The following is a 12,025-nucleotide window of genomic DNA, read 5'->3' as shown; positions in this document are numbered from 1 at the left end:
AAAATATAACTCCTTTTTTCATTGGGGTAAAAGTTTGACTCTTGCAACTACAACTCAAGGGGAAGTAAAGATAAAAGGGAACTACTGTGACTCAAGACTAACTGGTGTTAAATTGCAGCCCATCGGAAGTCTCCGGCCCGAGGAGATTCTGGATCACGGCGGGCAGAGGAGGTTGAGTCGCGCCTTGAGGATGCAATGAATGGACCGACTGTGACTGCTGTGTGTGGTGCCTGGGGGTCATGCGGAGACCGTGTACACGGGACAGCCGCTGTGCCATGCTGGATATCGTCTCGGGTTCATCATCCTGGGACATAGTCATCATGAACGTGCCTGTAAACCTGTTGCCATGAGGACCACTCACAAACTCCAGATGACGACCTAAACAACACAGAGAAAACTGGTGTTTTTCCTAGAATTCATTCTAAAATACTTCGCTCAACATAAACTAATTGACTGACAGATTCACGACAAAAAAGTCAGATGCTGGTATCTGGATTATAACAAACCTGAGCCTTCATCAAACGGGAGGTAAACTGCATCCTCCTCATATATTCTGAAAGAGTCGTCTCCTATCATGTCAGCGCCATCTTCATCCATGTCACTGCCACCCTCGTCCTCATCCTCATCGTGGTCATCATCGTCTTCCTCTCCCTCTTCCTCCATCACATCAACCCCACTAGATTCCTCTATCACTCCACCCTCTCTCGCACCAATAACACCTGAAGATTACAACCATTTTCAAATGAGTAGCGATGACTTTACTGCACTTTCATTTTGTATGACTTTTGTTGTGATCTGCCGTTGTGCTTAATTTAGTTTTAGTCCGACGACACTCAATCGGAAAGTGTTCTAGACGAGTCTAGAAACAGATATTCAGTTTTTTATCATGGCGAAACTGAGACACAAATTGATTGGTCTCAAAAGACAGTGTGGGGAGGTTTCTTTGAACTATTTACTGTTAATCCTCTCGTGCCCTAAAAACGGTGATGAGACTGAAGCAGAAAGACTTTTCTATAGGTTCCTTGACGTTCAAAGAAAAAAAAGTTCGTTCAGAAGGCAAAAAAGTTAGAGATATTTGCCAGCCCGTTTCCTCGTCCATTAGTAAGTCCTTCTATGCAATTTTTTGACCTTTGTGGTTCCCTATCTCTACCGCTTTATTGCGAACATTTTCAATTCCAGCTAATTCCTTTTTAATTAAGGCTACAAAAAACCAATACAGTATCGGAAAACCAAAACCAAAGTAATTTCAGCGACCAATCTGAAAGAGGTTGGATTATAATCTGCCAATGAGAACTCAAAGTGAAACAAGCCAACTGCTTGAAGCGAAGGACAATGCGAATGACCACGTCACGTTTATTTTTATATTTGCATCTGATTAGTTGAGAGGATGGTGCGAGTTTTAGGGACCAATCAGAAAGCGAAGGTAAGTAAAACCAAAGCAATCCCGTATTACTTCATTTGGCGAAGTCGAGTCACACCTTCATGATCAGAATCGAGGAAAAGAACGCGCGAGTTGGAAACACTGTTGTATGTAATTTAAAGAAAAAAAAATTTACTTAAATCAACAAACCTCCTGTGTTGTTCCCTATGTTGATTTCTTCCTCGTCATCATCGTCGTCATCATCATCGTCATCGTCGTCGTCATCGTCTTCGTCATCATCATCATCGTGATCATCATCATCGTTATTACCAGCAGGTTCTTCAAACGTGATCACCATAGTTTCATCATCATCTCCTCGTTCTCCATCTTCCTCTCCTTCTTCTTCGTCCGTGTCGTCCGCCACCCCTTCCCCACCGCTGTCCTCGCCATTGGAAGAGCTGTGGTCGTCGTCATCATCGCTGTCACTAGTGTTGGGGTCGATCACATAGGTGGTTTCCGCCACCACGCGGCCGTCAGCCATACGACGGGTCATCACATGCTCGGCAATAATGCCGCTGTCCATATCTGTACAATGTAATTAAAGATGATTACAATTTTGGAAATATTAATGTTATGTCGGCACACAAGAAGAACAGGCTTACAGAGAGTCTAAGGATTACAGTTTGTAATTTGCAGTCCTTAGCAAGGTAAGAGACTGCTATGTAACGTTGAGACTTCGTTTTTGTTTTGTATTCTGCGTTACATTGTTTATCTTTCAATCATTATCTTGGGGTATAGGTTTACGCCTCCTAGTGCGAAGATTCTTGGTTTTTTGAAGAAGTCATTATAGTTTGAAGCGGGGGGGGGGGAGGGGGAGGGGGGGACATCTGGTTTTGACAACAGGATATGCTCTGACGAGGGGGAATACACCCTTCCCTCCATTTTGTAGCGTGAGACCGCCTCCACGCTTGGCCAAGATCTACTAAAAAAGATTTAGAACTCAAAATGTGGCTTTGAGTGGTAAAACTACAGGGTGGAACGAAAGCAAACGGGCTTTCCATACGAAAACCCTACCTTGCCCCGTCTGCCCTTCGTTACTATCTGAGTGCAGTAATTCGTCCACCATATCCTGCAGTTCTTCAAGTTCCTCTTCTGAAGCCATGGGAATAATTGACCTGCTCGAGATTTCAGGAAGTCCCCAAGAATTGGCACTTGGCGCTGTACTGACAGGTGGAGGATCAGATCCTAAGGAACCTTCACTCACGGCAGCTGGAAAATAATTCACGTATACCAGATTTGATTCTGGTTACAGGCCAAGCCTGGTGTTCAACTGCGAATTGCGTCGTGCGATTTGCGAATGAATGAAATAAACCACGGCCAAGACCTGGCCCTAGGCACAAAAACTGATTGAAAACCTTACAGTAATCACAACGGCCAGTTACAGCAATTTTCAACTGAAAGTCAAAAAAGAAATCCTTGATCTCTTTGGGTTTGCTTTTTGTTTCTTTCCATGCTGTTCGCACCAGAAAACTCCACTTTCTTAACCAATTAGATCCAAAACCAAAGCCAATTGCGACTTGGTCACTTGAGTAAAGCTTACATGACGAACAGCCCATGCAATGAAATTATTGATGACGACTAACTGATGTAAACTAAGCTAACATTTTAACGCAAATTCTTCCCGAGTACGCCTTTCTATTACAGCATTTATTATTTCACGTCAAATTTACACACTAATAGTAAAGTTTAGAAATTTTGAAGAGCTAGGATAGACCTTTTGCCGGTGACATTCTAATCAATTTTTTTTACCTTGCCCAGGTGTGGTGTCCGTCGATTGTTGGGTGTCCTGTGCTTCTTGTTCAGTGGCTCCTCCGGTTGATTGACCTAAACACAGTGTCAGGTCAATTTTATCAAAAGAAACGAAGAAAAATAAAATTCAGGGGTTGTGTTTCGTCAAAACTCGTGCTACTGATTCGACCAATCAAAACCTAAAATTAAAACCCATCGAGACCTGCTATTCTTCATCTTCCTGTGCTTTCACCCTTTAACTCCTATATCAAATTTGTATTTGTACAAAATTTATGGTATTAGTTCAGAGAATTTAGTATTCAATCGACTAATTATCCCCAAATTGATACTTTTCTTTATTCTCATCACTTATCTGTCTGATATTGTATTGACATTGTAAGGAGAAATTCTGTCTTAGTCACTCATGGTGATAGAGCAGTTTTCAACTGAGTGTCGATAGTAATCGGGGATTTTTTTTTTTCGCGCCACTTTCTTAACCGATCAGATTAAAAACTACAACCAATCATGCCAAGGTCACCCGCGTTTTCCCGCGCTTCAGGCAATTTACTTGTTTTTACTAAGAGTTCTCATTGGCTCGTTAAGGTATTTTCCTTCCTTCTGATTGGCTCTTTAAGGTATTTTCCTTCCTTCTGATTGGCTCTTCAAGGTATTTTTCTTCCTTCTGATTGGCCCTTTAAGGTATTTTCCTTCCTTCTCATTGGTCTTTGTGATAATTTTGGTTTTGGTTTTACAACAATTGAAAAGCGCAATATTCCTTTGTTCTTATTACCACGAGACCTTTTTCGGTTTTGGTTTTATTGCACTCGATCGAAAAGCGCTCTAAGCATAACTACAGTTTATTGCAGAACAGGCCTGAAATTCAAAGACACAACAACTTACCAATTGAAGATTCCTGTCGTGAATCTGACTCCGTTGTTGTTCCTTCTCTACTTCTTGTCTGCTGATCGCCACCAGTAACTCTGTCTTTAGGAGCCACGGATGGGGTTGCCCCTGTACTCTGCTGATTCACCACACCAGATAACTTCTCCATAGGCTTCAGCAGGCAGTTGACTGTGGTCACAAAATTCGGGCTGGCCAGGTCTAAGCTGTGAGGAACTCGAGCTAAATCGTTCACTAGTCCTTTCTTCAGCAGCAACTTCATAACATTGTTGGGCTGCTGCGACGCTGCGTGTTGAGCAGCTGAGTGAGGGCCGTTCTCGATCATGGTTTGCACTAATGTGAAGATCGCTTGAAGTCTGGAGTGTTTTGTTGTAGACTCTGGAACGTTTAAAGCCCGACCAAGAGAAGCCTTCATCTCTGCTATGAGGGTCTGCTGTGCTTCGGGTGCCTGGTGGCAGGTAGCAATGGTCGCGAGAAGAGTGCGAGCGCACGATGGTGTGTCTTCGCCATCACTTGATGTTCCAGCTGGGAGAAGGTGGTCCAGAACGAAGGCTAGCACTGGTCCTTCATACTTTGGTAATAAGAAAAAACAGTCAATAAGTCATATTGTAATTCAGCCACTTAGTATAAATGTCAGCAAGTCAGTCTTTTATTCAGTCTATCCGTCGGTTAGTCGGTCTGTTAGTAGGTTAGGTAGTTTAGTGTTAACAACTGAGTTGAAAACGTAAATTGTCCACCGTAAATAGCTAAAATGCTGACGTTTCGTGCGTTAGCCCCTCGTCAGAGCGATTGACGAAGGGCTAACGCTCGAAACGTCAGCCTTTAAACTCTTTATACGGTGGTCAACTTACGTTTTCAACTCAGTTCTTAACACTAAATTACCTGCTTTACTCTCCCACCGACGCAGCACCACAGTTTCTTAGGAAACATACCCCCTTTCATCATTTGTTAGTAAGTTAGTTCGTCATTCAATCAGTCAGGTGGTCACTTAGTCAGTGAGTCAGTGAATCTGTTTGTCAGCCACTCAGTGGGTCAGTCAATCCGTCAGTCCGTCAACAGTCAACTCGTCAGCAGGTCAATCAGTCAGTCAGTCAGTCAGTCAGTCAGTCAATCAGGGCGTGAAATTGCGCCTAATACAGGCGCCAATGCCACTAAATTTTTCACTTTGGCGACCAAATCCTGAAAGTTAGTCGCCGAATTGGCGACTAGAACGTTTCATCATAACCTTACCAAGAGATATAGTGAATTGAAAAGATTTGCAAAGATAAATCCACGGCAAACTTCCTCGTTAAGTTTGTTTCCAAAACGTAGCACACGCATCTCGATCGATAACTAGACGCCATCTTGGATTTAGATGAGCCTGAACGTTGTTTATCATCCATCCTAGTGTCCACTTTGTAGCACGTTAAGGATCTTTTCCCTAACTTAACTTTGGAGGGTCTATCTAGAGCGCTGACAGCGTAAAGAAAGATTTTGTTTGTCTTTGAAAATGGCGACCGACTTTTTTTGAATTGGCTACCACTTTGAAGAATTTAGGAGCCAAGTGGCTATCAGAAAAAAAAAGTTAATTTCACGCCCTGTCAATCCGTCAGCCAGTCAATGAGTTAGTCAGTAAATCAGTCCATCCGCCAGTCAGTCGATCAGTCAGTCAGTCCATCCGTCAGTCAGTCAATCAGTCAGTCAAGCCGTCAGTCAATCGGTGAGTCAGTCAGTCAGTCAGTCCATCCGTCCGTCAGTCAATACGTCAGTCAGGCAGTTAATCCGTCAGTCAGTCAGTTAATCCGTCAGTCAATAATTCAGTCTGTAAGCAGGTCACGATTTGACTGTACAATATGACTCACCTCCGATGCTGAGGACAGCTTGGCATTATGACTATAGTCTGTGATAAGCTGTGCTACTCCTGAGTAAGACTTGACCAGCTCCGCTAACAGCTTTAAAATGGATGACTTTGATAACAGAGGCTTGGACGTAGTCTGTATATCTTTACTAGAATCCTTATTTTCTTCCTTGGTGTTTTCTTCTTTCTTTTCGTCGACTTTCAGCAGTAAACCTCCTTGACTGCTGTTCTGCGAGGAGTCTGCGTTTGAAACCACAAAGACTTGACTTAGACCACGGATAGTTTAGGAAAAGCGATGATGCAATAGTTAGCGCGTTGTAATCCGGATCAAAAAGTCCAGTGTGTTGTACTTTTCGACAAGACATTTCATGTGCTTTAACTATTTGTGCTGGCACGCCTGACATCTGCTTCACAAATTTTTCACTCAGACTTACTCTAAAGTTTGTCGCACAAATTTCAATAAGCCACTTCCCTGACCTGCCCATCTCACATTCCGTTATAAGTTTGTCCTGAGAATTTTTCGCGATAATTCAAAACACAATCTCACATTGATTGCTTTTGTTATTCTCTTCGCCTTACCGCTGAGCAATGTATCCAGAAAGAAAGACATATTTTGATCAAATCAAGCCAATGAGTCAAATCAAAGAAATTTACTTACCAAGAGCCATTTCTTCGACTTCAACATCCTCTCCAGTCAGCTGTCTGGTGTACGCTGGAAGCTGCCTAGCCGCCAGATTCTGCTGAGAACTCTGGCCACTCACGCCAGCGATCAGGTCGCCAACCTGCCCTAACGCACGCCCGAGCTCTCCGAGCACTTGGCTGTCAGAGCGCGCCATAAGTATTCCCCTATCCATTGTCCTGGTTGTGTTGTCCGACGCACATAACACATTCAACAAGTCGTAGACAACGCAGTGAACCTGCTTTGCCACTGGAGGCGGCTTTGAAGGCTTCGCAACGACGGCAGCTTTGACAATCTGCGCGTAATTCGCGGGTAAGTTCGTGTCGCCGGCTTCGATCATCGTCCGGCGTAATTGCGGTGTTATAGCTAAGCGGAGCGAGTTTGTGGCTACCTCTTTGAAAAGTCCAGCATTGCGACAAGCGGCAGGTCCTAAAACTCGTAAAACATAATTAATTTCCTTCGCTCCTGGTGAGCTTTGGCTTACGCCAGTGACAGGACTACTGACACTGCTCGAGGCCGAGGACCGCACAACTTTTTCCATAGCATGTTTCAAGTTTTCTTCGTCTTCCAATACGTGTCGAAGGAGAAGAGTTGCCAGCGTACCAAATCCGGCTACTTGTGAGTCCTGTGTTAGTAAAAGAAGGGCTCTTGCTCCTCCTTGTTCAACGAACTGCACCGAGTATTTGTGCTCTTGAGTGAGCCTGAGGCACAGTTTGAGAACTGCGTGTAGGGTGTTTGGTGACACAGGAATACCAATTAACCATGTACAGCACCTTAAATGGATAAAGATTCTCTAAATAAAGGCGAGTAAAGCTTAAAAAAAGAGTCTGGAATCTCAGTTAGGTTGGGTAGACTGTACAATGATACACTTAAGTGCAGTTTCCGAGGAGACCTCGAGGACAAGCGAGGAGAACACGCTTCTCTCGTGTTTCCTCGCCGGTTTTAGTCTTCCAGAAAAGCAATTTGTTACGTCACAACTAGCTCATTTCAAAACGACGAAAGAACTGTTGATTTAGATCTCTCAGAACCTGGCTCAGATTATTAATCTTAAACATACCTTATTATAAGAGCTTTTTGGTCATCATTTAAATGTTTCATAAAAATTTCCTCAGTCTTGTCAGGTTTAAACTTATCTGAAAAAAAGATCATCAAAAGGCAAATGCCAGCTTACTCGCTACATCACCATAGGGAGCATTTCTATGAAATCACGTTCAACGAAGGCCAAAGTAATCCCAACAGCCACTCAGGACAAAAAATAAATAAATAACCGAAGTAGCTATAAAAAAATCCGAAGAGAACTCGAGCAGAGACTTTGTTAAACTTAACATGCCGATAGCCATTGGAAGGATAGGCCTGATTTCCACCGGTTAACTCGGGTCCAGTCTTTGATCCCCCTGAGAAAAAGCGTGATCCGACTACTACTAAAACAATCACAAGGCGTAGTAAAGAGAAACTGCACCAGTTTCTTACCTGAACTACTCTTTTCTTGTTTGTCTTTCTTCGCTTTCTTGCTTCCCTTTTCCTGTGAGCTGGTCGGAGGAGCTTCAGTAATTCCCTTAGCACTATCAGCAATGCTGCTGCTTGAAGAGCTCTCCACTTCACCTCTGCCGCTTCCTGAACCACCATTACCTGGATTGGTGACTGCTTCCAGCATTATTGGACGTCTGTTACCGGAGTCTTCATTAACCTTTGGATAAACAATTTCCTCATTTTAGTCACAAAAACAATGCCATATCTCCACCAAAAATCAAACTTTAACTTAAGGGAAAAAAGGAATCTCTTAGTACCAGAGACTATGGTTTGGATGGCACCCATCAAATTTTCCAGTCAAAGTATTAAACTTAAGTATTGACGGCCTTAATTTGTTCACATTTCATTGCTGTTGGCCTGGTGTGTGGTGTTGCATTTACCCCGACCACTCACGTGTCTCAATCCCTTCATAATCGTTCCTTGAGTCAGAGAGTTGACGCAGCGTCAGGATACCATTTTGCGCAGATCTCTAACAACTGATTGGTGCAACGGGCTACGCTGTGAAAGATGCACTCGTAACATATTGAAGACTAAGACTTAGTGACAAGAGGCCCTTTTTCCTTCTGATTTCCAAAATTGGAAACGTGTTAAAAATACTCGGCTAGCAACCTTTTTAAGTTCCAAAAAAAATTCATTTATATTATATTAAGATCATTCCTAGGGGCTTGGACAGCGAAAGGGGAATACTGGATGCAATGGTTGAGGTATCACATAGAAAACTACTAACGAAACAGGGGAAATAATTTTTCTAGCCAGGCGTATCCCTTGGTAAAATCAATGAAGCTCACAATCAAAGAAATAATTTCTAACCTGAACCATTGTGCAAAAGTTCACCAAATAACGCCGTCTTCCAGCCATGAACCTGGAAAACCAAAGAATTTGACTTAATTCGTACCTAAAATTACGAAGAACACTACAAAGTATTCATTCTTCAACTCTAGAATTCAAACTTTCAATTCTCTAAATGGATTCAAAGGTATCTTGCTGGAGAAAGTTTCAAAGAATTTGGTGCTTGATCAGCGCTTACCTGACCCGCGAATCGCCATTTCTGTAGGCTGCATCGATGGTTGTGTTGTTGTTAACGTTGTAGTTGTACCAGCGACCACTACGGTCATCAAACCATTTCCAGGCATGCGTAGTATACTTTGAAAATTGAAAGCAATGGGAAAGTTAGAAAAAAAGAAGTCCAATAACTAAAAATTCGTTCTTTTAATCAAGAAAACCATTATCACAACACAGACAAATCAACGCTATTAATTACAATAGATCACTGTTAACCCTCTAACTCCCAAGATCTGATTGTCAATTCTCCTCTATGCCTGCTTCCCATTTCCTTGTAAATTAGTCACAAGAATTTGGTGTTAGATCAAGATAACAACTTCTACCTGATAAGTCTGAGTACTCTCATTACTTGTTTGCTGGATAATGTATGGATATCAAAAGGAGAAGTTAGATTTTAATCACTTCTGGGAGTTAAAGGGTTAAGAAGTACGAGTATTTCTACCTTATCATGCAGTTGTTTCCTCTTGGTGGTGACCGCCATTTTTTCATGGGTGTCCAACAGAAGCAGCAGTGGAGTTAACCAACTGGATAAGAACAAAAAAAAATAATGTGGGATGTGTTATAAACATTATCTTTAAGAACTACATGCTACAAAACTAACCACAATACACACATGAATAAAGGGGGTAAGTTTCTAGACAAACTGTGGTGCTGCGACGGTGGGAAAGTATAACAGGGTAATTTAGTATTACCAACTGACTTGAGAACGTAACTTGGCCATTATAAAGAGTTGAAAAGCTGAAGTTTCGAGCGTTAGCCCTTCATCATTCTCTCTGAAGAAGGGCTAACACTCGAAACGTCAGCTTTGAAACTCTTTACGGTGGCCAGTTTACGCTATCAACTCAGTCGATGACACTAAATTACCCCCACAATACACACAGTTTTACTTGTGATAAGGCTTCGTCACAACTTTTACGAGTTAACCTTTTAGCTCCAAAAATCTGTTTGTTAATTCTCTCCTTGAGCTGCTACAAATTTCCCTATAAATTAGTCACGAGAATTAGGTGATGGATCAAGGTAACATCCTCTACCTGATAAGTTTGAGTATTTTCATCGCCCTTTTGTTGCATAAAGTGGGGACATCATCGTAAGAAGTTACATTTATATCACTTCAGGGAGTCAAAGAGGTTTAAGGCTAAAATCTATCTCAAAACTTGTAGTCCGGCATTTAAAATCTTAGCCGTTCTTTTTCATCAATATACCTTCGCCGCTCTTCGTGGTTTATTCCAACTCTTTCGATGCCTGTCTATCGTACACTACGTTAGAGAAAACTTAACGATGTTGCCGAAGAGACCTCAAATTTTCGGAAGTAGCGCTATTTAGGAGCTACACAATCAGCCCAAACAACGACAAAAAAATATGGCAAGAATCCTTTATGCTTCCAACTATAACTGGAAGCCGCTTGAAAAATACTCACATTGGTGTTGTTGGAGTACTTCCAGTCAACTTGATTTGTACCAAATTAGTCTGACATAATTCAAGTAGCTCAAGTAATGGCTTCACAATCCCATGCGTCTCAACGATGGCTTCGCAGCGAAATTTCCTTTCCTGAAAACAGACGCGACAGAACACTTTCGTTTCATGATATACGAGTAATTAAACCTGTGGTGATGTGTTAAGCTTAATGGGACCAATGTCAATATCTGAGCATTCAACTATGCTCCAACCCCTCCCTTCACCCAAACATTAACCCTAACTTGTTATCAGTAGACTATTGTTGGGTCAGGGGAAGGGTGGATGCGCAGTTGCTAAGCTACAGGAAATGATCCGCTTTATGGTATCAGTGGCTAATAATTGAACGCTTGGAGATCAGACAGAACCCTTTTCAAATTTATATCAATACTCACCTCAAAGAGCAGGCACAAGAGATGCAGAAGAGACGACAAACGAGCTGATTCGGACATGCTGCTCATCTTGGACATACGTTCCTCAAGCGGTTTGCTATCAGCTCCTTGGTTAGCACAGGATTTTAACACAGTTTCAATGTCTGTTGTGAGCTGAAGTGAATATAATAAATGTACTTAAGTTAGAAACCTTCAGACGAAATAACCAAAGCTCAGGGTTACAGAATCCAATGCGTACAGATGAAAATATAGAAACATTAACTTGCCAACCAAAAAAAGTATACGCTAGAGGGAACACGCTCAGTAAATTCTGATAAACTGCTTAGATCTCCTTCCCCATCACCTTGTATTTCCTTATGAAACACAGGGAGAAGTTGAGCTTATAGCTAAATTCACTTGGGGCTTCATTTCAAGCACCACTTCGTGCCGGGAGGTGTTTTTAATTTTAAGAGAAAAATACGTCCAAACTATGTGACATTATGAAATTGCTCCATTGAAGTACTGTTCAAATACCTGCTTTAAAATGTGCATCATAGTCCTCTCTTTCCACTCTTTGCCATTCCGTTGAGCCACAGCAGACAGAACATCACACGCTTTGTACACAGTTCCAGGCATTCCTGTCAACACCTCCAAACACCCTTGCAGCATATCAGCAGTGAATTGATCGAGCACTGTCTTATCTAAAGGAACAGCACCGTCATTATCTCCTTTCTCTTTGTCTTCTTCCTTAACCTTTTTGGTTTCTTCTGTCTTCTCTGGCTTAGAGGAGGTAGCATCAGCAGCAGCTGTGGTGGATGGGGCAGTAGTAGCAGCAGGTTCACCACTAGCAGACTGGAATAAAAATGGGAAATGGTCAAAACTGTCCAGTGGCGACGAAGAATAAACCGGAGGATTAGCGCGCTGTAGGTGTAAAGGGATGAGTTTGAGCCCTGGCCGGGATCTTTGTGCTGTGATCAACCCAACCCCCCCCCCCCCTTTCACCCAATCTCCCCCTCCCCCCACAAAACTGGGATAAGAGATTCGGT

The 12,025-nt window shown here is 42.5% G+C and overlaps 1 protein-coding gene across 2 annotated transcripts in view; it reads right to left on the bottom strand.

The window, feature by feature from the left end:
• Positions 1-12,025, bottom strand: part of LOC113685976 (E3 ubiquitin-protein ligase HUWE1) — a 46,811-nt gene that overhangs the window by 11,518 nt on the left and 23,268 nt on the right. For both annotated transcript variants that reach the window (XM_089206771.1, XM_089206772.1), the window contains exons 35-50: positions 11,514-11,831; positions 11,004-11,153; positions 10,574-10,704; positions 9,599-9,680; positions 9,122-9,237; positions 8,905-8,956; positions 8,035-8,251; positions 7,622-7,697; positions 6,544-7,337; positions 5,890-6,125; positions 4,049-4,619; positions 3,170-3,244; positions 2,435-2,629; positions 1,571-1,945; positions 507-719; positions 103-378 (exon numbers count right to left, since the gene is read on the bottom strand). In XM_089206771.1, the coding sequence (XP_089062897.1) occupies positions 103-378; positions 507-719; positions 1,571-1,945; positions 2,435-2,629; positions 3,170-3,244; positions 4,049-4,619; positions 5,890-6,125; positions 6,544-7,337; positions 7,622-7,697; positions 8,035-8,251; positions 8,905-8,956; positions 9,122-9,237; positions 9,599-9,680; positions 10,574-10,704; positions 11,004-11,153; positions 11,514-11,831 (3,877 nt within the window). The remainder of the gene's footprint in view (positions 1-102; positions 379-506; positions 720-1,570; positions 1,946-2,434; positions 2,630-3,169; positions 3,245-4,048; positions 4,620-5,889; positions 6,126-6,543; positions 7,338-7,621; positions 7,698-8,034; positions 8,252-8,904; positions 8,957-9,121; positions 9,238-9,598; positions 9,681-10,573; positions 10,705-11,003; positions 11,154-11,513; positions 11,832-12,025) is intronic.

Source organism: Pocillopora damicornis, chromosome 5, assembly GCF_964200805.1.
Source record: "Pocillopora damicornis chromosome 5, jaPocDami1.2, whole genome shotgun sequence".
Lineage (NCBI taxonomy): Eukaryota > Metazoa > Cnidaria > Anthozoa > Scleractinia > Pocilloporidae > Pocillopora > Pocillopora damicornis.
The sequence above is the reverse complement of the archived record's forward strand: the minus strand, read 5'-3'. Positions and strand labels throughout refer to the sequence as shown.